The 26,107-nt window shown below is 63.6% G+C and overlaps 1 protein-coding gene across 1 annotated transcript; it reads right to left on the bottom strand.

Annotated features, from left to right (window-relative positions):
- Positions 1–5,061: 5,061 nt before the first annotated feature.
- Positions 5,062–25,741, bottom strand: LOC135894852 (phosphoribosylformylglycinamidine synthase-like; the record flags this gene model as incomplete). The annotated part of the gene is made up of 28 exons (XM_065422963.1): positions 5,062–5,111; positions 6,489–6,851; positions 10,070–10,222; positions 10,398–10,556; positions 10,936–11,050; positions 11,134–11,225; positions 11,486–11,696; positions 12,443–12,588; positions 13,450–13,569; positions 13,770–13,925; positions 14,084–14,167; positions 14,696–14,876; positions 15,628–15,858; positions 17,275–17,406; positions 17,747–17,866; positions 18,885–19,046; positions 19,720–19,781; positions 19,896–20,052; positions 20,661–20,734; positions 21,020–21,148; positions 21,522–21,653; positions 22,731–22,859; positions 23,200–23,324; positions 23,538–23,678; positions 24,121–24,226; positions 24,644–24,830; positions 25,234–25,339; positions 25,606–25,741. Coding segments are annotated over 27 exons (3,869 nt in total), but the record flags the coding sequence as incomplete, so codon positions are not given.
- Between the last annotated feature and the right edge of the window lie 366 nt (positions 25,742–26,107).

Below are 26,107 nucleotides of genomic sequence, written 5' to 3'. Positions count from 1 at the left end.
GGCCGGGCCCTGAGGGGGAGAGAACTGGGTCAGCGCCCAGCCACACTGCACCTCCCATACACCCCCCACAGCGCCCCCCACTGTATCCCATCACCCCCAGCACAGCCCCCCAGCGACCCCCCCGTGCCCCCAGGCACTACCCAGTGCCCCCACCCGCACAGCGCCCCCCACCCACCCCACTGTATCCCATCGCCCCGAGCCCCCCAGCACAGCCACACAGCGCCCCCCCGTACCCCCAGGCACTACCCAGTGCCCCCACCCCTCAGCACCCACCATACCCACCCGCACAGCGCCCGCCCATCCCGGCCCTGTCTCAACGCGGCCGCCGCTGGGGGGCAGGGCCGGGCCGGGCCCCCAGGGGGCAGGGCCGGGGCAACAGCGCCTCAGAGCCTCCCCTAGAGCCCGCCGCGCGCCCGCGGCTCCAACCGCCACTAACAGCTCGAAACCGTTTCGGACGCGCGCGGGGCGGCCCGGCCTCGTGGAGGGGACGCCGCCGCCGCCGCGCGGGGCTCCTACGTCATCACTGCGCTGCGGTTTGGGCAGGTAAGAAAGGGCTCCCCGCAGCCAGGTGCCCCCTAGTGTGCGCAGGGACTGAGCATGCGCAGTCACCCCCTGCTGAAGCCACTGCCCTTGTCTCTGCCCTTCGCCCTGCCCTCAGTCTGCGGCTGCTTCTTACAGGGGTTAAAACGAGCAAAAAGAGCGGGGGCAGGGGCTGAGCCGGGGGCGGAAATTGACATGGGGGGGGGTGGCAGGAGCTGGAGGCCGGGTTACAAGAGGTGACCCCCAGCCACCCCCCCCCCCCCGCCCACGGGCTGTACCCGGTGCTGAGATGCAGCCACCTCTGGGGTGGGGCTGGTATTTCTACTGAATTGCAGCAGGGCGTTATGGGACTGTGCTGCCCACCCCCTCTGGGTCGTCTATGGCCCAGCAGCCCCCCAGCTTGGGGGTCACAAAGCCGTGTCTGCGAGCCCCTGCTCAGACCCCCCGGTCACTGCTTCCCATGGGCCCCGGATCTACACCTAATAAAGTGACTGGAGACAACCAGCATCTGTGTCTGTCCATTGCCTGGGACCGGTCGTCTAGCTGTCAGTACAGGGCTCATTCACCCGGCTCCCTGGGACCCAGCACCCCCTGCTGCCCCCCACCCACCCCCTGCAGCCCACTGCCCGCTGCTGCCCCCAACCCCGCCCCCTGCAGAGCCCCCAGCCCACTCCCTGCAGTACAGTGCCCCCTGCTGAGCCCCCGCCCCGCAGCACAGCAGCCCCTGAGCCCCCTCCCTGCAGCCCAGCGCCCCCTAGTGCCATCTTGGGGCCAGCCCTGCCTCTCCCCCAGTCCAGGCCCCAATTCCCTAACCTGGGAGGGGCTGAGGATAGCGGGAACCAGCTACTCCATGGCTCGCCTTGGGGCTGCTGATCCCATCCTGAGCGACTGGTTCACCGGAGCTGCTGGTTCCTTGCACGTGACGAGGGCGATTCCCCTGGAGCTCTCCAAGACCCCCCTCCCCCCCCCCCCATGGGGCTCTGGCTCCTGCCTGCCCCAGAGCTACTCTGCAACTGCCCGGCCCGCCTGCTATAAACCCTCACTCTACCCCTGACGTGACTGACAGGGGCAGGGCCAGCTGCACCCCACACTGCAGAAGAAGGGGAACTCCCCACGTTCCTGCCAGTCTAACCGGGGGGGAAATTGCTTCCCTACCCCACATATGGTGATCAATTAGACCCTGAGCATGTGAGCAGCCAGGAGATACGGTAAATAGTTGTACAGCCAGTGCTACCGCTTGGCTGACCAGTGCAATACAGTTCAGCGTTCCAGGATTCCCATCCTTAACTAATCATGTGGTACCGTTCCTAATGCTTCACTGAAGCCCCAGTATATTAGATAAGCACGCCCTGTAGCTGAAAAGTCAGTTATTTCCTCAAAGAAGGAAATCAGTTTAGTCTGGGACGATAATATGCAAGCACAATAAAGTCCAGCCCAGTAATAATATATACTTGGTGTTTTAGTGGGGCCAATTTCACAAAGCTGAAAACAATTATGAGCCAAATCAGCTGGAAGGAAGAATTTAATCAGAAAAATGTGAGTGGTAATTGGGACGCATTTAAGAACAGCTTACTGGATGCCCCACAAGCCACAGTCCTACAATTGAGGAAGAAGGCTGTGCTGGTAAAAAACAAAACATACCCAACAATCTGGTTTAGAAAAGTGAAGGCAGTGGTAAAAAAAATACAAAATAAAAAAATATATAAAAAAGGGGAAGTTGATAGCAATGAATATCAATCAGAAGTTAGGAATTGTAAAAAACTGATAAAGGAAGACAAGGGACACAAGGAGAAATCTGTGACTAGCAGAAAAAGGACAGTAAGGACAAAATATTTTAGGGGGGGAAAGAATCCTGACAATGGTATTGGTCCATTACTACATGGGATTGGTAGATTTATTAATAATAATGCAGAAAAGGCAGACATGTTCAATAAATATTCCTGTTCCATATTTTGGGGGGGGGGGGGGAGATGAGCCAGTCTCATCATATGGTGATAACACACTTTCCATTCTAATAGCATCTCTGGAGGATGTTAAAAAGAATTTACTAAAGTTAGATATTTTAAAATCAGCAGGTCCAGATAACTTGCATCCAAGAGTTTTAAAAGAGCTGGCCGAGGGGCTTGCTGGACCATTAATGTTGATTTTTAATACGTCTTGGCGCACTGGGGAAGTTCCAGAAGCCTGGAAGAAAGCTAATGTGTCAATTTACAAAAAGGATAAATGGGATGACTTGGGTAATTATAGGCCTCTCAGCCTCACATCGATCCCGGGCAAGATAATGCAGCGGCTGACACGGGACTCGATTAATAAAGAACTAAAGGAGGTCAATGTAATTATACCAATCACGATGGGTTTATGGAAAATAGATCCGTCAATCTAACTTGGTATCTTTTTTGAGGCGATGACAAATGTAGTTGATAAAGGTAATAGCATTAGGATAATAGGCTTCTGTAAGGTGTGTGAGAGGTGATTTGCAGAGGGGTCCGAGAAGAGCCACGGGAATGATGAAAGGATCAGAAACCCTGCCTGAGAGTGAGAGACTCACAGAGTCCCAAGGAGTGAGCTGATCACAGTCCATAAGTACCTACATGGGTGCCATGGGTGCAGAGATCTGGTGCTCTGGAACAGTCCCAGGGGACCCCATCAGGGTGCCAGCATGCCCCCATAGGGTCTCTCGCTGTCACTAGGGGAAGCCACTTGGCTTCACTACCTCCTAGGACCAAACCTCAGAGCCTTCAGCCCCCCACTGCTCAAATCCGGCTGGCATCCTGCAGAGGAGTGGGTCATCCCTGAGTGTTACTTGCTAGGTATCAAGCATCCAGGCAATTAGAGTGACCATGGTCTTCTCGGATTCCCGTGGCCATGGGGCCCAGACCCCACACAGCCAGACGCCTGTTACCCCGTGTCTCTGCAGAGAATAAACAACCTTTCCCCACCTCCTTGCTATCCATGCACCACACAGGGGAAACTGAGGCACACACGCTATTCATACAAAATATTATGGAAAATCCCCACTCCGGCACAATGGGGAACAGATATTTAATAATGGGCTTGTCAATCTCGCCGGGAATGGTCTGACACCACCCAACGGCTGGCAGCTGAGGCTGGACAAATTCAGACCGGAAAGAAGGCGTCACTTGTGAACAGTGGGAGTAATTAACCTGGGGAACAATTTCCCAGCTGTTGGGGTGGATTCTTCATCACTGGCCATTTTTCAAGCGAAATTGGATGTGGTTCTGAAAGCTCTGCTCTGGGAAGGGGTTGGGGCCAACGGGCCGTTCTCCGGCCTGTGTGATACAGGAGGTCAGACTAGACATTGACAATGGTCCCCTCCAGCCTTTGAAGTGCTGGAGCTATGAACTTTAACCTCTATTGAATATAGGAGGGACTTTAGGTACTCTCCCTTGGCAGTCCGTGCTACTCCCCAGACTCAGCAGTATTTCAGGGGCAAGGGGTTAAAAGCAGATGATGCAGGCTCATCCCACTTTCCATTCCCCTGGTATCGCTGCAGGCTAAACGTTACCAAAGTTGGACATGTTTAAATCCGCAGCCCCACAGAACCTGCAGGGAAGAGTTTCAAAAGAGCTGGCCGAGGAGCTCGCTGGGGGTTAATGCTGATTGTCAACAGATCGTACAGCACGGGGGAAGTTCCAGGAGAAAGCTAATGCTGTGCCAGTTTTTACAAAGGATAAACAGGATGAGCTAGGTAGTTAGAGGCCTGTCAGTCTGACATCAATCCCAGACACGATAATGGAGCGGCTCATTTAAAAATCAGAGCTGCAGAGTCTGGCTTTGGTGGTGGGTGATGGAGAGTGCACCTGTCCCACCTGCCTAGCCAGTGCTGGCACATCCCTCCCCCCCAATACGTGACAACCATGCCCCAGGTAACATTGCAGTGGACACAGGCTCAGAGATCTGTTGAGAAATGGTTTTCCCTGCACCACACTCAGCCAGGGAGTGGGGTCGGCTGGTTTTTACCAAGCAGATCAGAACTTTTTCCCTCGGGGGAAGAAGTCTCCTCTCCTACCCATTGGAGCTGGATTTTCACCCCCTCCCCATCACCAAGGAACCGAAGCTGAGCCCCACTTACAGGGGAAGCATTTACACGGGTCACTGTGACATTTCTTTGCTAGGGAAACCAAAACGTCCCGAAATCTAGTGACAAAATCATTATGTTGGCAGCACTGCGAGTGTTTAGCAGCCCCACTTCTTTCCTTGTTTTCTTTTTATTTATATGACAACAGAACCTTTTCCCTGGTTTGAATTTCCTTTGTAAGGTCCAACTCTGTCCGGCTTTGGGCCGTTCTCAATGCACCAGCTGTCACTGACAGAGGGGTTTGTGATGCCTGTGATCCCAGCCCGGGGCTGTCTCCAGCTGGCCAGTCCTGTCCCACGACGTAGGAGACCCAGTCTCAGCCCAAAGACAGCTCCGGGATTTTCCACTCTCCCTTCCCATGAACCAAGGTCCGGTTTAAAAACGAGTTTTTCCTTTGCACAAATGGACAAGCAGCAGCAGCATCTGTGTCGCTGTCCGAGCCGGGTATTGAATTCCATGGGAACTTCCAGCCCTGCGAGGGAACGAATGACATGAGAGGGAACAGGGCCACCTTCCGCTGGGACAAGAAGCGATTGCCTCCCCTCTGTCTGCTGCTGCCAGCTCATGGAAGGCTTCATGGGAAGGAGGTTGGCTGAGTTCATTCCAGGGGGAGGAAAGAAAGGAGCTGCCAGCCATGTAAATACCCCGGTGCCCCGGGGAAGACCTGACCCCCCCACAGTATTACATCACGGATGTGCTGGTGACAGCAAAAGGGACGGTGTGAATTGTCATGGTGGGGGAATGAACCATCTCCAGCAGTGGGGCTCAAACCAAGCGTCGGAGTGCGACCCCCCCCCCCCAATAAATTAAACACTTTTTACTATATGCAACACCGATATAAATGCTGGAGGCAAGTGGGGTTTGGGGGGGGGGGGAGGTTGACAGCTCGCGACCCCCCATGTAATGACTTTGCAACCCCCAGTTTGAGAACCCCTGATCTACAGCAATGGCATTAGCTGTCCTCCACCGGCCCCCCCAACTCTGCCCCCTCAGCCGTCCCCTCTGATTCACACTCTTCCTCACCTCCCAGTCTCCCCCAGGGCTTTCAGACATCCTTGGCCTCTGCATGGGGGTTCCACACCCCGTTCCCCGGGTCTGGTGACGGGCGCAGGCCCACCCTCTCCTCTGGGCTCCAGCCCCCAGACCCATTAACCAGCAAGCAGGGGCTGCTTGACAGCTACTCCGCCCTCACCCCTCTCAGGGGCCACCACTAAACCCCCCATCCTCCTCCTGCCCTGTTCCTCCTAGAGCTGTCCTTGCCCCCAGCCCCCCAGCTCAATTCCCCCCCTGAACCCCTCCCCAGGCTCTCTCCAAACCTGCCTTCCCCCCAACACCCCTGGCTCAATTCCCCCCACTGACCCCCTCCCCAGGCTCTCTCCAGACCCACCTCCCTGCCCCCCCAGACTCTATTCCCCCACTGACCCCCTCACACGCGCTTTTGTTCCTCCTCGAGTCTGTCCCCAGTGGCCAGGAAGGGGAACTGCAGACAGGTCTCCAGGCCGGGGGTGGCTGGCCCTGTAGGGGGTCAGGGCTAAGGGCCTTCTGGAAACAGCGTGGACCCGCCTCTTCATGTGACCCCGCCCCCCGGTGCAACCTCTCTCACACAAACCCCGCCCCCTCCAGCATGACCTCACCCCACCCTGTGATCTCGCATGCCCGGTGCATACGAGGTCACTCTGTGGGGGGAGGGGGGCATTTTACAAGCGCAACGTCCAGCCCCCCTTAGCATTTCCTCATACACACGGTGCGCGCGAGGTCCCGGCGGAGGGGGCGGGGTGATGTGCTCCCCCCACCCGACACCGGATAACACCAGGGCGGGTTTAGTGCCGGCCCTGGCCCGGGGACAAACCTTTGGATCCGAGACCCGGCTGGCGCCCGGGGCTCCGCAGTCAGGACTCCCCGTCGGGGTGGCGCAGGCACCACTCGCAGGCATTCTGGAACATGCGCAGCCAGGGCGAGACCTCCATGGTGCAGCGCCAGGCGGGCGGCATCCAGGCCCACTGCCAGGGCAGGACGCAGCGCTCGGGGTGGGGCATCATGGCCAAGTGGCGCCCGTCGGGCGAGCAGAGCCCGGCGATGCCCAGCGGGGAGCCGTTGGGGTTCAGGGGGTACTCCTGGGTGGGCTGGCCCTGGTCATCCACGTAGCGCAGCGGCGCCAAGCCCCCTGACGTCACTGCAGTCAGCACCTCGGGTGAGCGGAACCGCATCCGACCTGGGGCAGGGGAAAAGAGGGGGTGAGACAGGCAGAGCACCCCCGCGGGACACCCCCCAGAACAGGCCACTGCCTCCATACCCCGCTGTGGCCTCGGGAGTGTGAAACCGCATGCGAGCTGGGGCAGGGCATGGGGGGGAGGCAGGTAGAGCCCCCCACATTCTCTCACTGTCGAGATGGCCAGCACTGCAGGGCAGGGCGTGGGGAGCCCAGTTGCTTGCCCGGTACAGCAACAGGGGTTCTCCCAGTTGGGCGGACCCCGGTGTGCCCCACTCGAGCTGGGCAGGCCCTTCACGTGCTGAGATGGGGGATTTTCCTTAGCTGTGGCCAGCTCCTGGCCCTTCTCCGGCACCGAACCAAGGCTGAGCACAGAGCTGCTTGGCAAACACACTCTGGGGGAAGGACCCGCGGCGGCGGGGATGGAGAGCGGGTGGGGGAGACACTCAGGGATCGCCCTCTCCAAGAGCTCCAGCTACTGTACAAGGCAGGGAACCAGACTCCAAGAGACACCCCGGAGCGAAGCTACCACGGCAGCCTGGGGCGGGTCAAGCAGGCAGGACACAGCCTGAAATTCACTGCACGTCTCTGCGAGGAGCTCGCTTCCCCTCGCCTACGTCTCGTTCTCTGCAGAGGGGACACTAAGGCTCGTCAGACGTCCAGAGAGTGGAGCGCTCTGGTGACACGTGGTTTGGCTAGAAGGCAGGTGACATGAAGCTGGAATATTTGGCAATCTTTTGGAAGCTAATGCGTGCCTCAGCTTCCCCTGTATGCTGCACTGTGACCCAGTGGGGTGGGAAAGGGCTGTTTGCTCTCGGGGCTGGCCGAGGGACAGAGGTGGGGGTGTCGCCAAGCTATAGGGGGCTTTAGCCCCTATATCAATGGAGCATCTGAGAAGACAAAGGCAAATACAATGGCCCGGACAGCGACACTAAGCAACCAATGACCCAGAGGGAGATGGACCCTCCCCCCACCTCTCCTTGGGAAGGCTAAACAGCATTTCCCCAGCTGGAGATCAAAGGACGGGACAGGTTGGGGGGGGTGGGGGGGAAGATAAGAGTTGGGGGCTGGAAGGAGTCGGGGCTCTCGGCTGGAGCCAGACGGAGGACAGACAGACAGACAGACAGAGCTTGGCCCAGGGGTTCCCCACAGCCTGGCTGGGCTCTGGGCTCACCAGGATGGACGATGTTTTAACTACCCGGAGGGCTGCCTTGCTGTGAGCCAGCTGGCTAACAAACCTGCTGTGTGAGCGTCACCGCAAACCCGTGCACAAGTCTCCCTCGGGGACAGCCCCCCTCAGTGGGACCCGCTGACTGGAGCTCAGGGGGGCAAGCGGGGGGGCTGAAGGCCCACGGGTCCAGCCTAAGCAGGTGGAGAAGGGGCCTGGCTTGCCCTAGAGGGTCTGGCACACTGACAGGGGCCTCCTGGAGACCGCTCCAAAGATGGGGCCATAGCACCTACCCTGCGGATCCACAACACCAGGTGATGGATGACCTGGTTCAGGTGGACATCCAAGAGCATCCGAGGGGAAGCTTAGGGAAGCTGTATCCCTGTGGAGACAGTCCATGCAGACACCTGGGGAATGCCCATGGGCCAGATCTGCCTTGGCTGCGTGGGATCCATGAGGATCACTGTTGTTTTCTCCAATCTTCCCCAAGACTCGTGATGAGAAGGACGGGGAACAAGGACATCAGTGGCTCTGAGCGTGCGACTAGAAACACGTCCCTGCTGAAGTGCCTTCCTTGGGCTGCTGGGAGCAGGTTGGACATTTCTGGTTCGCAGAGAAGGTCCCATGAGCTCGGTGACAGACGCTCCAAACCGCCGAGTGACGGGGCTCCCACTCGTGGTCTCTGGAGAAGCGTCTGCCGAGGCTCTGCCAGGGGGAGCCGCACCCCGGAAGGGGCACCACCGAGACGGGGCCGCGGGGGCGGCTGCACCCGTCCTAGAGAGCGAAAGCGTCTCTGCACAGCAGGGACGTTGTTAGCGTCAGGTTGTCCAGCGTGACGGGAAGGTGAAGGCTCCAGGCAGGCGGCTGGCAGCGTTTCTCAGGTCTAAAAGGCGGATTTAAGCGGATCTCTGTAGGGACTGGGCACCGTGTGCTACAGGCCGGTTCAGACGGGCGCCCCAGCCCAGCAGGGAGCCCGCCTGGGACCAGCTTTTTCTCAGGTTTGCTCGTGGATTCCCAGGCCAGACGGGAGCGTGGGGAAGATCTCGGCTGACCTCGTGAACGGCCCCACAGTCATTCCCAGAGCAGAGCTTTCAGAGACGTGTCCAGTCACTGGTCAGTGATGGAGAACCCAGCCCAGCCCTCGGGAAATTGTGCCCATGGGTCATTGCTCTCACAGGGACAATTTTACACCCTATTTCCGGGCTGAATTTGTCCAGCTTCATCTTCCAGCCGGTGGAGGGAGCTTCGCTGCTAGACCGAAACGCCCGTTATCGACTGTGTGTTCCCCAGGTAGGTACTGACAGACGGGGGTCAGGTCACCCCAAACCGTCGCTTTGTCAAGCTGAATAGCTCGAGCTCCTGGAGTCTCTCCCTCTACGGCAGGTTTTCTGACCCTTTCCCTGGCTCTTCTCTGACCCCTCTGCAATCGATTTAGGACGTCTTGAACTGGGGGCACCAGACCTGGATGCAGGATCCCAGCAGAGTCCAATCCAGAGGCACCTCTCTCGAGAGGCCCCTCGTTTACTGACGGGCACCCCAATGCTCTGAAAGGAACTTTTCTATCACTGACGGTTAAGAAAGAACAATTTACCCTCCCCCGCCCCCACCACGTCAGCGGGAGGACCCATCTCTGACCACGGGTGCTGCAAAGGAACCGGAGAGGCGGTCGGTCCGCACCATGCTCCACGCTCTTGGGGCACAGCTTGAGAGGGAGAAGGGGGCAGGTACGGCCCAGCGGAGCCTGCTGGGGAAAAGCCTTCCCGTCTCAGCCGCAAGGACACCTCGAGTGCAACACGCACAGGACCATGGCTTGACGGAGAAACACACCCGACAGGAGGGGAAGGGGGGGGGGGGCAGGTGAAGAACAGGGCAAGGACCCCTCCCACCATATTAGGGAAGGACCCCCCAGCCACTCCTCTGGGGTGGGGCGCAGGGGCTGGTTCTACAGGGACCCCTTGCCCAGCGCTGAGATGCAGCTGCCTCTGGGGTGGGGCGTGGGGCTGTGTACACAGGGGTGGAGCGAGCAGCCCCCCAGCACAGGCAGAGCTGTTACCTTCTCCATGCGCCACCCAGATTCCCAGGGTGGAGCCAGCCATGCCCCGCAGCATCACCGCCGGGCTCTCCTCGATGGCCAGTGCCACGAACCGCGACTCGAACCGGCCCGAATCGTTGGGGGTCAGCAGCACCCCGGGACGGACGGCCCCACCTGCGGACAGACAGACAGAGTGAGCCCTGCCCTAGAAACACGCCCCCATCCGATACCCCCAGACACCGCCCCTGCCCCAACCACACCTGCCCTCCAAATCTCCCCCCCCAGTCACCCTGACACCTCCCCAATCCCTCCAGCCCACCGACAGGCCCCTCCCCCCAGCCCCACTCACCCCTGGGGTCGCTCTGGGGGCTCTCGCCCCCCACCCAGCCCAGCAGCGCCATCAGCTGGCAGCCGTTGCAGATGCCCAGGCTGAACGTGTTCCTGCGCCGGCGAAATGCCTCAAACTGGGCCCGTGCCCGGGGGTTGAAAGTCACCGAAGCTGCCCAGCCTGGAGACAAGGGGACATCGGGGTCAGTCACCTGGGGGGGATGGGGCCCGGGGCCTTTCCCTTCTAGGGGCCACTGGCTCCCATTCGGCCCCCGACGGGGAGCGGCTGACTCAGAAGGGTGGGGAATGGGACATCGGGACTTTTCCTCTAGGGGGCTCCAGCTCCCATCCGGCCCCAGGGCGGGGACTGGTTGGCTCAGGGGGGTGGGGAATGGGGCTTGGAGCCTGTCCCCTCTAGGGGGCGCCGGCTTCCAACCGACCCCAGGGCGGGGACTGGGTGGCTTGGCAAGGGTGAGGGGTGGACACGCTGGCTCAGGGGGTGAGGGGTGGGGATGCTGGCTCAGGGGTGTGTGGGCGGGACGCTGGCTCAGGGGTCTCACCTTTGGCAGACCCCAGGACGTCCGCGTAGCTGAAGCCCCCCACAAAGACCAGGCCGCAGAACGACTCCAGAGTCACCTCTCCTGTGAACAGGTCCTGCATGGTCACGTCCCAGGCCTGGGGAGAGAGGGGAGTGGGGTAGTGGTTAGAGCGGGGGGAGGGGGGCAGGACTGCAGGGTTCAGGGTGGGGGGGGTCTCACCTGGAACCCCGCCATGACGAAAGCTGCCACCATCTCGCGGTCCCCGTTGCTGCCCTCCTCGCGCAGGATGGCCACGCGCGGGCCTGGCTGGGCTGGGGGCAAAGGTGGGGTTAGAGACCAGGGCCTGCTGGGCTCGGTGCACCCCCACTGGCAGACCCTCCCCTCCCCCCAGACCTGGGGACGCCCCCTCCCACACCACCCTCCCCCCCCAGAAAGCCTCTCCCCCCCCCTGCTGGGTCACAAGGACGCCCCCTCCCACACCTCCCTCCCGCCCCAGAGAGCCTCTCCCCCCACTGGATCACAGGGACGCCCCCTCCCACACCTCCCTCCCCCCAGGGGCCCCGGCCCTCACCCATCTGGCACAGCAGCGGGGGCTTGACCTCGGGGTCGAAGGTCAGGGTGAAGGTGGGGCCCTGGCGCAGCGCCAGCCCCCTCTCCTCCTGCTCCACGCAGTGGGGCGACGCTTGCAGCCGCTCCATCTGGAAACTCGTAGCCTCCCAGAGGGCGCGCAGCTCACCCACGGGCCGCGCCAGCTCCTCCTGCCCGTTCACCCGCAGCCGCACCTGGGGGGCACGCAGGGGCGTCGGCCGGGGGACAGCAGCACTCCAGCTCCTCACTCCCGACCCGCAGCCCCCTGGGCTCCCCCCAGCTCTGCTGGTGCCCCTCACTCCCGACCCGCAGTTCCCTGGGCTCCCCCCAGCTCTGCCGGTGCTCCTCACTCCCGACCCGCAGCCCCCTGGGCTCCTCCCAGCTCTGCCGGTGCCCCTCACTCCCGACCCGCAGTTCCCTGGGCTCCCCCCAGCTCTGCCGGTGCCCCTCACTCCCGACCCGCAGCCCCCTGGGCTCCCCCCAGCTCTGCCGGTGCCCCTCACTCCCGACCCGCAGCCCCCTGGGCTCCCCCCAGCTCTGCCAGTGCCCCTCACTGCCAACCTGCAGCCCCTGCTACCTCCCTGGGCTCCCCCCTAGCTCTGTGCTGCCCCCCAGTCCTGACCTGCAGCCCCCTGTTCTCCCCGCCCTATGCTCCCCCCAGCTCTGTGGTACCCCTCACTCCCGACCCGCAGCCCCTCTGGGCTCCCCCCTGCTCTGCCGGTGCCCCTCACTCCCGATCTGCAGCCCCTGCTAGCCCAGCCCTGCCCATCCCAGCTCTGCCGGTGCCCCTCACTCCCGACCTGCAGCCCCCTGCTACCTGCCCTGGGCTCCCCCCATTCCTGCAGTGCCCCCAGTCCTGACCTGCAGCCCCCTGTTCTCCCAGCCCCGGGCTCCCCCAGCTCTGGCGTACCCCTCACTCCCGACCCACAGCCCCACTCACCATGGACCGGGGGCCCAGGGGGCCCGTGTGCCCGATGGGCAGGCACCGCACTCCAGCCTCCTCGTACCGTCTGCAGACGTCTCCTGCCACAGCGCTGGGCACCTCCAGCACCAGGCCCAGCTCCTCGGCAAACAGCACCTCTAGGGCTGGGGGGGAGGGGAGTCAGCTGGGGGCGGAGAACTGGGGGATCTAAGTGGGGGGGGCTCGTGTGAGGTGGTCAGTGAGATTGGCCCTGTGGGGGAGGGGTCCAGGCTCTCACCACTGGGCTATGGGAGGGCTCAGGGCAGGGGTTATGGGACAGGGTCCCCCATTCCCCGCCAGGCTGGGGGGTTCAGGGTGCAGATTTGGGGAGGGGGTTTGCGGTGGGGTTTTCCATTCCCCGCCGGGCTGTGGGGGAGTTTGGGGGGGGATTTGGGGAGGGGGGTTGCGGTGGGGGTTTCCATTCCCTGCCGGGCTGGGGGGTTCAGGGTGGGGATTTGGGGAACGGGGTGGCGGTGGGGGTTTCCATTCCCCACCGGGCTGTGGGGGGGTTCAGGGTGGGGATTTGGGGAACGGGGTGGCGGTGGGGGTTTCCATTCCCCGCCGGGCTGTGGGGGAGTTTGGGGGGGGATTTGGGGAGGGGGGTTGCGGTGGGGGTTTCCATTCCCTGCCGGGCTGGGGGGTTCAGGGTGGGGATTTGGGGAACGGGGTGGCGGTGGGGGTTTCCATTCCCCACCGGGCTGTGGGGGGGTTCAGGGTGGGGATTTGGGGAACGGGGTGGCGGTGGGGGTTTCCATTACCCACCAGGCTGTGGGGGGGTTCAGGGTGAGGATTTGGGGAACGGGGTGGCGGTGGGGGTTTCCATTACCCACCAGGCTGTGGGGGGGTTCAGGGTGAGGATTTGGGGAGGGGGTTTGCAGTGGGGTTTTCCATTCCCTGCCGGGCTGGGGGGCTCAGGACGGGGGTTCAGGGCGAGGTCCCCCATTTACCACCAGGTTGTAGGGTTCGGGGCAGGGCCCCCCACTCACCACTGGCCCTGGGTGCCACCAGCTCGGCCTGCAGCCCACAGTTCCCGGCGAAGGCCATCTCCAGCAGGCAGGTCACCAGCCCCCCGTCGCTCACGTCATGCCCAGCGCTCACCACCGACTCTGGGGGGGACAGCACAGGGTGGGACAGGTCCCCCCAGCCCCCCATCTCCCCCCCAGCCCCGATGGGCACCCATGCCAGCTTCACTCCACCCCCCAACACACACAGCCCCAGGTGGCAGGGACACAAACACATCCAGAGCAGGGCCCATCCCCCCCAGCAGGGGGCGGCAGGGACAGACAGCGGACACACACACACACACCTTGCAGCAGTTGCTGGGTGACGCGGAAGCAGGCTGCCAGGGTGTCCGTGTTCTCCAGGTCTGGGCAGCGATCCCCCAGCTGGGAGTAGCACTGCGCCAGGGCACTGCCCCCCAGCCGGTGCCGCTCCGGGCACAGCTCCACGTACAGTAGGGCCCCTGCAGGGCAAGAGAGATGGGGTCAGAGCCGGACACCAGGGTCCCCCGAGCCAGCCAGTCCCTGGCCTGCGGCACATCAGAGCCAGCGCCCCCTAGAGGGGAGAGGCCCCGTGTCCCATTCCCAGCACCCCTGAGCCAACCAGCCCCCTGCCCCTCACCTTTGCCATCGGGGCACTTGAGGTCGGGTGTGACGGTGGCCGTGATGTCCGGACACACGGCGTAGGCTGAGACAACCAATGTCCCTGTGGGGAGAAGGGATGGGGTCAGTGGGGAGTCCAGCTAACTTGGAATGGGGGGGGGGGGAGGGAAGGAGGAAGTCTGGGGGGCCAGGATAGCTTGGAAGGGCAGGACTCGGGACTCCCGGGGGCAAGAAAGCCAGGACACCTGCAGGGGATGAATCGGGGCCCTTTGGGGGGTGGATGGGGGAGTGAGGATTGGCTGCAGTGGGGTCAGAGGGGGAATGGGGCAGTAGCTTTCGGGATGGACATGGGGCGGCCCTGGTGCGCACATCCCTCTAACAGAGGAGGTTTATGGGAGATGAGGCATCTGGTGGTGTGCCTCAGTTTCCCCATGGACAGATGCCCGGCCTGCTGACCGTGGAGAGGTTACGTGGCTGCCATGGGGCATGGTCCGAGGGAGGGTGGAGGTCTGTCGGAGGGGGGCCCGGGGACACAGGGCGGCTGGAGACAGAGGGGCGAGGGGGCTCACAGAGATTGGGGTGGGGGGCTGCTGGGGCAGGGCGAAGGGGCAGAGCCCACCCCCACACTCACCGGGCGCCATGACGATGTCCGTGCCCACGCGGGCCGCCATGCTGAGCGAGTCCTTGCCCCCGTCCACGGCCACCCCCAGCTGGGCCATGACTTCACACATGGCCCCACAGGCGTCCACCAGAGCCGCGCCCTCGCCCGCCTGCTTGGCCGCCCACATCCAGTTCCCGCTGCACTTCACGTCCTGGGAGGACAGGGGGGTCAGCCACGGGGCCCCGTACACGCCCATGCCCCCCGCCCCCTGCACTGCTCCACAGCCCCCCCCACACTGCCCCACAGCTCCAGCAATATGGACCCATCCAGTTCCCGCTGCACTTCACGTCCTGGGGGCAGAGAGGGGTCAGCCATGGCCGCCCGACAGCTCGACAACCACCCCACTGCACCACAACCCACCGACTTCCTGCTGCACGTCACGTCCCGGAGCGGGAGGGGGGAGAGAATCAGCCACATGAACTCACAACCCCATGGCCCCCCCACCCCACATCTACATCCAGCTGCACTTCATATCCTGGGAAGAAAGTGGGGTGAGACACGGGACCCCGATACAGCTCCATGCCCCCCCCCAGCCCCACGGGCCCCCTCCCCCTCCAATACCCACTGCACTTCACATCGGGGGGGGGTGGCAGAGGAGGATTAGCCATAGGGCCCCCCATCCAATTTCACATCCTGTGGAGGGGGAAATGTCAGACATAGACCAGCCCCTCCCCACTCAGCCCCCCCACATCCGGCTGCACTTCATATCCTGGGAAGAAAGTGGGGTGAGACACGGGACTCCCATACAGCTCCATGCCCTCCCACAGCCCCACGGGCCCCCTCCACCACCAATAGCCACTGCACTTCACATCCTATGGAGGGGGAAATGTCAACACAGACCAGCCCCTCCAGCTCTCAGTTCCCCCCCATGCATCCCCCCCAGCACCCACAGGGCGACTCACCCGCAGGTTGGTGACACGGGCGAAGACCAGGTTGGTGAGCGCCTCACCCACGGCCAGCCGGGCCCCCGCGCCCGGGTCGATCAGTCCCTTGAGCGGCTGCTCCCCGAGGGCCGTGGCCGCCCCCACCGTCTCGAAGGGGGACAGAGCCACCACGGCCACGTCGGCCAGGGGTGTGTGCAGGGGCCCCACGCACTGCTGCTGGGCCACCAGCCCCGTCACCGACCGGTCCACCTGCCACAGGGACACGGCTCAGGACGGCAGGACCCCTCTGGGGTGGGGAGCAGAGAGCTGGGGCCGGGGGTCGTGGGGGCATTACCCCCCACGGGATGACGACAGAGACATGGGGACGGGGGTGCAGGGCACTTTCCCCTCAGGAGGTGTGAGGATACTGCCACCCAGGGGGCAGAGATACAGTGCCAGGGGGCACAAAGCACTAACCCTCTGGTATGGGTGGGCAGAGACAGGGTGTGACGTTACTGACAATCTGTAACTGTATAGATCACTGTTGCAACCACTGTTATATATTCACAGGAAATATTGTACAAAGGTTGTCGTGTGAGGTGTCTGTGGGAAGGTTCTGGTTGGCTGGTTATGATTATGCTCTCTGTATATGTGTATCATTTTTGTAGTGGAAATTATGAATATTGGCTCTATCCTGTCTGTATTTCACACTTGTGCTCTGCTTCTGGGTGACACCGCAGACAAGTTGGTGTCAGCTCTGCCTAGCCTGCTACACAACTGACCCATTGAGAGAAGGCAGATCCGCCTTGTGACTCAGCAAGGTGTGCAGGGACAGGCCTATGGACAGAACTCGGAGGCTTGTTCTTGCCATGTGCTGGGCAGTTTGTCTTTGGAACAAAGAAAGAGGCCACATGACAAGCTCCTCCATCTTGTCTTCAATCCTGCGTCTCACCTCTGGAGGGACTTTGCTACAAACAGATGCTCTGCACAAAGGACTGAAGGACCCATCCCAGCTGGGGACGTTCTCCAGAGACTTGATTTGAACCTGCAGTTTATTCCATCACTGCTACAAGCCTGAACCAAGAACTTTGCCATTGCTGGATGTAACGGATTCCATGTAACCAATTCTAGCTCTCAGCGATTGTGACGGAGCAGGGAGTGGGGCGGATTGACCTGGGGATGTCGCAGGGGAGTTCTACTGGGACTGTCAGCATTGGGGATGGGCTAGCAGGGGGTGGCTTCACGGGAGGGATGATACCTAAGCCTATAACCTAAATCAGGAGGGGGTGGGGCCAGGTGACACCTTCTGCCCCGGAAGCTGGACAAAGGCTGGAGGAGGAGCCGGGGAGAGGCTGAGTGAGACGGCTAGAGGGGGTTTCAGTTTTGAGTGGGCTGGGGAAGAGAAGGGAGCCCCCAAGTTTGGGGTTTAATCTCCCTGCCCCCCAGAAGGACCTGGCTGTGGGGTTCTGTTTGTGCCTACAAGCTCTGGTTTAAACTGTGTTCCTGTCATCTCTAATAAACCTTCTGGTCTACTAGCTGGCTGAGAGTCACAGTAAATCGCAGAAAGTGGGGGTGCAGGGCCCTGACTCCCCCTCACTCCGTGACCTGGCTCAGGGGGCACTACCCTCTGAATGGTCAGGAGCTCGCTTGGGCCACACCCCCGGGGGGCAGGGTGGGGGCTGGTACCTTATTGGTCAGGTAGCGTTTGCTGGCCACGGCCGGCAGCCGCAGGACCCGCTCCAGGGCGTCCCCCACACTCAGCCCAGGGGGCAGGCACAGGCGGCGGAGGGCTGGGCTGTGGCGGGACAAGACAAATTCCTGGAGAAAAGATGGGACATCCATGAGTTAAACCAGCAGGGGACACTGTGGGGGGCAGGCTGGGTGCACTGTCTATGGGGGAAGCTCTTGAATACCCCAGCCCTGGCCTCTCCCAGCAGGGGACGCCGTGGGGGGCAGGGTGGGGGCACTGTCTATGGGGGGAGCTCCCAGCTACTCCAGCCCCGGCCTCTCCCAGAGGGGGCACCGTAGGGGGCAGGCTGGGAGTGCTGTCTGTGGAGGGACCTCCTGGCTATTCCTGCCCTGGCCTCTCCCAGCAGGGGGTGCAATGGGGGACAGGCTGGGAGGATCTGTGGGTGTGACCCCAAGGCCCCTCCTCTACCTTTTGTGGCATCTTGCCCAGCACCTCCTCCAGCTGCAGGTCGACCGACATCTTCTTCCCATTGGGCTTCACCGGCGCCACGTCCGTCATCGGGGTCTCCAGGTCGTCCACCAGCACAATCTGAAGGGGGGTAACCCATGGGGGGGGGGGGGGGGTCAGTGACGAGTCACAGCCCCCCATCCTATGCCCCGGTGCACTGGGGGTGTGGAGGGCCAGGAGGCCTAGCGGTTAGCGCCCCACCTCCAGCCCCGTAGGGATACCTGCTTCCTGCCCCCGGGCTGGGAGTTTGGGCTTCGCCCAAGGGGCTGGAATGAGGGGCTGGGGCAGAGCCTGGCCAAGGGTTCTCCAACATGGCGGGGGGGTGGGGTGGAGCGCCCTGGGGAAGGCACTGCCTGGGGGCCGCCCCCGCCCCACTGCCAGCCCCCTCTCACCCCAAGCCCAAGCCTTCCTCTGCCCCCACTGAGATCCCATCCTGTGGCACCCCCTTCTCCCCACCTCCCAGCCCCATCTCTGCTACCAGCATCCCCATCCCATCCTTTGTGCTACCCCCCCCCCCTCTCCACAGATCCCCACAGTGTCCCCCCCAGTCCCAGCCAACCCCACCCGGCACCGCTCCACAGACCCAGCCCCCGCACGCCAATCCCACCCCCGGCTCAAACCCCGCATGCACCAACCCCACAGTGACCAGGGTCCCCCCATCAGTCCCACCCACCGAGCCCTGAGGCCCTGTCCCCCCATGTGAGCCCTCCTCAGGCCCAGGCCCCCCCCCCCCACATGAGCCCCACCACCCTACCCCTGCGGTCTGAGCACACACACCCCCGAACCCCTCCCGTGTCCTCCGCCCCCTGAACTGACACCCCTCCAGTAGCCCATGTGCCCTGTCTGCCCGGTGCCTCCCCCACACATGAATCTCAATTATCCCTCAAGCCCAGCTCACACCAGGCCCACCCCTCCTCTCCCTCCCCCAGGCTCCCCTCCCCACACACAAGTCCTAGCCCCAGGCCCATCTTCCACACACCAGTCCCCCCTCAGCTCCCTGTCCCTAGGCTCAACCCATCATCACATGCAGCTCCCAGCTGCCCACCCCTAGCCCTGTGCCCCCAGCCCTGTCCCGGCCCCCCCACACCGGCGCCCGTACCCGTCCGTCCCCAGTGATGGTGCCCACGACGTCCACGGGGCAGCGTTCGCGCTGGCCCAGGCGCTGCAGCAGCTCGGCATCGGTGGGGCGCAGCAGGAGGGCGTTGGACTCCTGGTACTCAGCCCCCCAGATCTCCAGCACGCTCAGCGTGGGGTCCCCCAGCTGGGGGGTACATGGGTGTCAGTGAGGGGGGAGGGGAGAAGGTTGGGGGCCTGGATCGGGGTCCCACACACCCAGAAGGGGCCGGAGGGGGGGAATGTGGGGGGTCCCACATACTCAGGAGCGACAGACAGGGCGGGGACAGGGGATGGGAGCAGCCGTATGGTGAGGTCGGGCGCTGTGGGGGAAATTGGGGTCCCACACACCCTGGAGCCGCTGGCTGGGGGCAGGGAGTGTCCCTGCTTGGCAGCCCCACACCGGAGCGCTGCTGGGGCAGGGTTGCAGCCAGCCCCATGGGGGTGAGTCCCCACAGCTCCCCAGAACCGAACACCGGGGATGGGGGCTACAGCTGGGCCCAGCCTCTGAGAGGGAAGAGTCCTGGTAGATTGCGGGGGGTTGCAGCCCCACCCTTAGTATGGAGTGGGGGAGCCATGGGGTCACACCCAGCTACCCTGAAACTGGGACAGGCCCACACCCCTGGGAGTGGCTGATATGACGGGGCAGGCTGGGAGGACAGGGGGTCCCAGCACACCTGGGAGTAGCTAGCAAGATGGGGCAGGCTGGGGGGGCAGGGGTCCCCACAGACCTGGGAGAAGCTGGCATGGGGAGACAGAGGGGCTGGGGGTCCCCACACCCCTGGGAGCAGCTGGCATGGGGGGCAGGGGGACCCACACACCTGGAAGCGGCTGGCGTAGATCACGGCCCCGGCTGGGTCACTCAGCTCCTTCAGCACGTTCCCTGGAGGGCGGGACAGGAAGAGTCACCCATTGCTGGGGCACCGGGCCCCCCACTACGCCCCACCCAGACCCTGATCCCCCCCCACCCCACCCCCGGCCCTGCCCCCCCCCTCACCATTGCCCCCGGCCCCCTGGTCGTGGAGGCTGCAGATGGGGTTGGCCTGCCCTCTCTCCACGCAGCCCCGCAGCACCCGATTCATCTTCTGCTCCATCTCAGGGTCCCCCCGCTGCACCGCCCCGAAATCCAGCTCGCTGGCGTTGTCCCCCTGCACCTGGCGGGAGATGGGGGGGTCACCCGAGACAAACCTTCTGATACAGCCCCGACCCCCCCAACCAATCCTCCCAGCAGCCCCCCCAAATCCAGCTTGCCAGTGTTGTCCCCCTGCATCTGGCGGGGATGGGGCTCACCCCAACACAGCCCCAATGCCCCCCATTGTCCCCTGCTCTCAGGCTGGGGGGAGCATGTGGGGGCACAGCCCAGGCAGGGCTGGGCACAGAGGACTGTGGGCTTCGTTGGGAAGTGAGTTGGGGGGGGGAGAGCGCTGCGTGGGCTCCACTGTTGGGGGGGCGGGGGGGTATGTAGCGGGGGGGGGGTAACACAGGGCCAGGGCTGAGGGGGACAGGCCCCACTGTGGGAGGGGGCTAAGTGGGCTGCACTGTGGCGGGGGGGTGGGGGGACATGGGGGCAGAGCTGTATAGGAGCAGTGAGGGGGCGGGATGTCCCGGGGGGGGGTAAGATGGGGGAGACACGTTAGGGATATAGGGGGAGCAGTACAGGCAGTGGATGGGGGCTGGGCCCAGGGCTCTGCTGACCCCCCCCCCCCAGTGCCCACAGGGAAACCCCCCTGTCCCTGCCCCCCCAGGTCCCCTCCTCACTCACCTGGATGGAGGAGGCTGAGCTCCCCCCGACTCCGATCCGGTACACGGGGCCCCCCACTTTCACCACCAGCATCCCTGGAGGGAGAGCAACAGTAAGACCTCCACAAAACCCACCCCAGCCCCATGGCGGGAGCTGCCTCTTCCTCGCCCCCCGCCTCGCAAAAGGGGGGAAGACTTGGGGCCAGATGGCTGCTCCCAGACAACATGGGGTCCGTGGGGGAGGCAGGGCAGGAAGGCTCTTAGGCCGGGGGGGAACTGCAGTATGTGGGGAGGGAAAAGGCAGAGGGGGTTTCCTGGGGAGTGGCTTGGGTGGGGGAGGGGTGCTTTGCAGGCAGGGGGGAGGGTTTGGGGGGTACTCACCAGGCTCGGGGGGCTCCTTGCGCACGTGAATGTCCTCCATGGCGCCGATCCCCCCGCTGAACATGATGGGCTTGATCCATTCGCGGCGCTGCCCGTTGGGGAGCCGCTGGCCGAAGGAACGGGCGAACCCTGCCCGAGACGGGGGGTTAGAGCAGAGACACCCCCGCAGCCCCTCGCTCTGCCCCTCCCCACTGGGCACCACGGCCCTTTAGTGCTTGGCATTCCCCTGCCCAGATTGTTATATACCACCACCACCCTGCTCCACCCCAGAGCTAGGCACATCCCCTTCCTGTGCTCCCCAACCCCCGCCCCAGAGGACAGACTAGAGCCCACAGCCTCCTGGCCGCCCCAGAAGGGCAGGGGAGGGCCAGGCAGGTCCCCTTCTGAGGGGGGAGCAAGAGGGCAGCTGATGGGGTGACTCGGGAGCACGCCCCTGTGAAGATACGGCTCAGCCCCCACCTGCCAGGATGAGTCCCCCCAAACCGGCCCCTCCAACACTCACCAGCCAGGACAGGTTCCCCAAACTTATTGCCGTAGTCAGAGGCGCCATCGCTGGCCCTGATGGCCACCTGCAGGGGGTGGGCGTAGTTCTGGGGGTAGGGCAATGCCGGGTCCTCCCAGGGCAGAGGGTAGCCTGGGGGCAGGGAGAGACGGTCAGGGGGTGCCAGCCTGGATGCCGGGAGCCCCAACCCCAAGGGGTGTAAAAGGCAGCCGGATGGCTCAGTTGGCGGCGGGCCGGCCAGGAAGGACGGGTTCTGAACCCGCGCTAAGCCGGGCACTGGACGAGCCACAGCGCCCTGGGACCAGGACCAGAGCAGGAGCCCAGCAGGCAGCGCCCCACAGGCACGGCTGGTGGGGAGGCGGGGGTGGGGGAGGTAGGGAGTAACCCAGGGAAGACCCTGCCTCCCAACCACAGGGTTAAAAGGAGGAGATTGATCGGGGGGGGGGGGGGGGGGTGTCAGCAAACAGACCCCCCGCAGCCAGGTGACCCTGGGGTGGGGTGCCAGGGAGCGTGGAAAGCCAGGCACTGGCTGGTCTGTTTGCTCTGCAGGAGACCTGCTGTGGCAGAGCCATGCAGGGTCCCGGGCACGCTCCGGTCGCAGCCCTTGGGGGGCAGGGCTGGCACAGGGGAGGGCGGCTAGGCAGGCTGGCCGGGGGGAGTGGAAGGCAGGATAAGGGAGGTGACGAGCTCTGCAGCCTGAAATCGCCCCGTTTGCCCCAAGGAAAGGGGGCAGGGGGCGAACAGACAGAAGGGCTGAGCCAGCTCCAGGAGGCATTTCCTACGGACAAACACCGGGCAGGAGAAGTTGGGGTGTAAAGACGAGGTCAAGGGGGGTCCAAGGGTGGGGAGTGGAGGGTCCCAGGCCCATGCCCAGGTGGAGGAGGGGCTCAGGGCTGGAGGGAGAGAGTCTGGGGCCTGCTCCCAGGGGCAGGAGGGCCCCAGTGACCCAGCGGAGGGGGGGAGGCGCGCTGCAGTCAGGGGGCTGGAGGGAGGAGTCGCATGGCCTGGCAGAGAAAGGGGAGGGGCAGGTGATGGAGGGGGGCTGTGGCTGGGGGGAGAGTGTCCTGGGGCCTGCTCCCAGGGGCAGGAGGGCCCCAGTGACCCAGGGGGGGCACTGCAGTCGGAGCAGAAGGGGGGCTTGAGGAAGGGGAGGGGCAGGTGGTGGAGGGGGGCTGCGGCTGGGGGAAAATGGGGCCCCCCTGCTCTCACCAGGGATGTGCAGGTTTCCGAAGCTGTACCCAGCCGTGCCGGCGATGACGTGGGCCCCACGCCCCGTGCACTGCACGTCCCGGATCCGCCCGCCTGTTCCCGTTGCGGCGCCGCTGAATGGGGCCACCCCTGGAGAGAAGACAGGGTGAGAGTGAGCAGACACCCCTCCTAGGTACCCCCCAAAGACACACCGCAGAGTGCCATGTGCATGGGGGAGCAGGAAAAGCGTGTAGCATCCACCCCTCCACAGCCCATAATCCCATGCACTGCCACCATCTACCCACAGCCACAATACCTTCCCCACAGACCCCTGCCCCACGGACATCCCGTCACATTCACGCTCCCCGTCCTCGATTTCCCGCAGACTGCCACACAGCCCCCTGGCCACACCCCCATCCCACCCCATGGATAGAACCCCCCCGTACATAGATATTCCCCTGCACACACAGCCCCCTACCCCCACACTGACCCGTGGGGAAGTTGTGGGTCTCTGCAGTGAAGATGACATGCCGGGTCGACGTTCTCTTCTCAAAGTGGCTGGGGCGGGATGGGTCGCGGGGCCACAGGGAACACACGGCCCTGCCCCGGATGGCACTGGGGGGAGAGAACCGGCCACGGCCATCAGCCACGGAGCCCCACAGCCATCCCTGCCCCCTGGGGGCGGGGGGAGAGCATCCCAGCCATGGCCCCCAGCCACAGAGCCCCACCCCTATCCCTAGCCCAGAGGAAGTGAGAGTTTGAATCCAACCCTGGCTGTCAGCTCGAGCCCCATTCCCAGCCCCATGGATGGGGGTCCCAGGCCAGCACCTGCTGTTGTCCGAGAACTTGATGACGTTGTTGGGGTTGCTGCTCTCCTGGGTCCGCATGATGGACTGGAACAGCGACTCCTCGATCTCCTTCCCGTCCACCAGGAGGCGCCCTTTGAAGAACCAGTGTCGGCTGTGCTCACTGGGGGGCAGGGATGGGGGGGTGAGACATGCACACGGGGGGGGGGGGGTGCTTTCCCTCTAGACGGGTGTGGCTCCCATCCGGCCCCAGAGCAGGGACTGGCTGACTGAGGGGGAACCAGGGAATGGGACATGGGGCCTGTCCCGTATAGAGGGTTCCAGCTCCCATCCGGCCCCTGGCTCAGAGGGGAGGTGAATGTCACATGGGTCCTTTCCGCTCTAGGGGGTGCTGGCTCCGATCCAGCTAAAGGGCAGGGACTGGCTGGCTCAGGCGGGCAGGGAATGGGATACGGGGCCTCTCCCCTCTAGGGGGCGCCGGTTCCCATCAGACCCCAGGGTAGGGACTGGCTGGCTCAGGGGGGTGGGGAATGGGGCAGGGGCCTCTCCCCTCTAGGGGGCGCCGGCTCCCATCCAGCCCCAGGGCAGGGACTCGGGGCCGGTACCTGTTGGACTGGGCCAGGTCGAAGCACTCCACGCTGGTCGGGTTGCGCCCGAATCTCTTGAAGAGCTCAGTGTAGAAATCCAGGTCCCAGGAGTCGAAGGCCAGGCCTGCGGGGAAAGGGGGTTAGGGTGGAAGGGGGGGCATAGACCTTTGACCCCAGCACTCTCCATGGTGGGCAGAACCCCCCCTACAGGACATCGGGAGACCCGAACCCGGGCTGCCTGGGACATTGGGTCAGCCACAGCTCTCACCCCACCCCAGTAATTCACCTTGCAGAGTCCCAGCCTCAACCCCGGGGTGCCCATCTCCCCCCCCCACACACACACACACCCAACCCCTGCAGTGTGCTCAGCCGCTCCCCCACCCCCTCACCATACCCAGCTCCCCATGCCCAGCCCCGGGACTCAGCCCCCAGCCTGACTCCCATGATACCCAACCACCCACCTCCCCCATTAGTCCTGATACTCAGTGCCCAGACCCTCCCCATGTACACAGGCTCTGCCCCCCAGCTCCCCCCCCCATACCCAGCTTCTGTTTGGCTCTCTCCAGCGCAGTGCGCCCCCCCGCCAGCACATCCACATCCCAGGTGGGGGCAGGGCAGGCAGCCACAGTGAAGCTGCAGATTGGTTCCTTGTAGCGTTGCTCCATCATCCGGTCACTGAGCACCGCCACCAAGGCGTCCTCCTCAGGGGGCGTGGGGCGCTCGGCACACTGCCGGGGACGGGGGCGCTGTCAGAATGGGAAGCTGTCTCCCCTTCCCCTGCGTGAGAAAGGGGACCCACTGCCCGCCCCTACACGTTGACTAGGGGAAGCTACCACCAACCCCTCCTCGCTGGGGACAGGAACTGGGGATGGAGGAGGACTGAGAACAAGGACCCCCCCCCCATCCCCGGGAGCAGGAAGAGGAGACAGACAGACCAAGCCCCCCTGCTCCCCCACCTGGAGATCTGGGCATCGGCGGGGGGAAAGAGCAAGCAGCCCAGGAACTCCCTCCCACCCCACAGCCCCATTAACCCCACAATGCTGGAACGGGGGGGGGTTCCACCTGCACGCCTCCCCATCCATCCCCCAGGGGTCACCCCTCCATTCCCAGGGGTCCCACATGCCACCTCACCTGCAGCAGGTAGCGGTGGGAGCGCTCGACACGGTCAACACAGCCCAGCCCCGCGGCCCGGCACAGGGACACCACGTTGGTGGAGAACGCCGTGGAGAAGTTCAGCCTGTGCCAGGAAAGGGGTAACAGTACCGGGAGAGACAGGCCCAGCCCCACAGCTGCCCCTCCACTCCACAGCATCCCTCTCCTAAGCCTCCCACCTTGCTCCCTGCAGCACAGAACCCCCTAGCACCTCACTGGGGCCAGCCCTGTCTGCCAGGGGAGAGCGCCCCCTACTGAGCCCCTGGCCCGCTCCCTGCAGCACAGAACCCCCTATTCAACTTCCCCCCCACCCCCAAGGCACCGAGCCCCCTGCTGAGCCCTGGGACGCACCGTGGCCCGATCTCTATCAGCAGATCGGTGGGCGCTGGGCGCAGGAAGGACTCCGTGGCAACGTCTCCGGATTCCAAGGGGCAGCCGAAGAGCCAGTGCAGCAACTGGGTCTCCTGGGGGCTGGGGGGCGACGCGCCTGCAGGGGAGGAATGGAGCTGTGTTATCCAGCAGGCAATGGGGCTGAGGGGAGCCCCCATGGGATCTGATGCCCACTCCCAGCCTCATAAGAACGGCCAGACTGGGTCAGCCCAATGGTGCTTCTAGCCCAGTGTCCGGTCTCTGACACCGGCCGGTGCCAGATGCTTCAGAGGGAAGGAACAGAACAGGGCGATGGTCGAGTGACCCAGCCTGTCATCCAGTCCTAGCGTCTGGCAGTCACAGGCTAGGGGACTTGTGACCCTGACCACCTTGGCTAACAGCCATTGATGGGCCAATTCCTTGTTGAACCCAGTTCTACTTTTGGCCTTCACAACACCCCGGCAAAGAGTTCCAGGGGTTGTTT

This window comes from Emys orbicularis (genome assembly GCF_028017835.1).
Source record: "Emys orbicularis isolate rEmyOrb1 chromosome 15 unlocalized genomic scaffold, rEmyOrb1.hap1 SUPER_15_unloc_1, whole genome shotgun sequence".
NCBI classification, from domain to species: Eukaryota; Metazoa; Chordata; order Testudines; family Emydidae; genus Emys; species Emys orbicularis.
The sequence above is the reverse complement of the archived record's forward strand: the minus strand, read 5'-3'. Positions and strand labels throughout refer to the sequence as shown.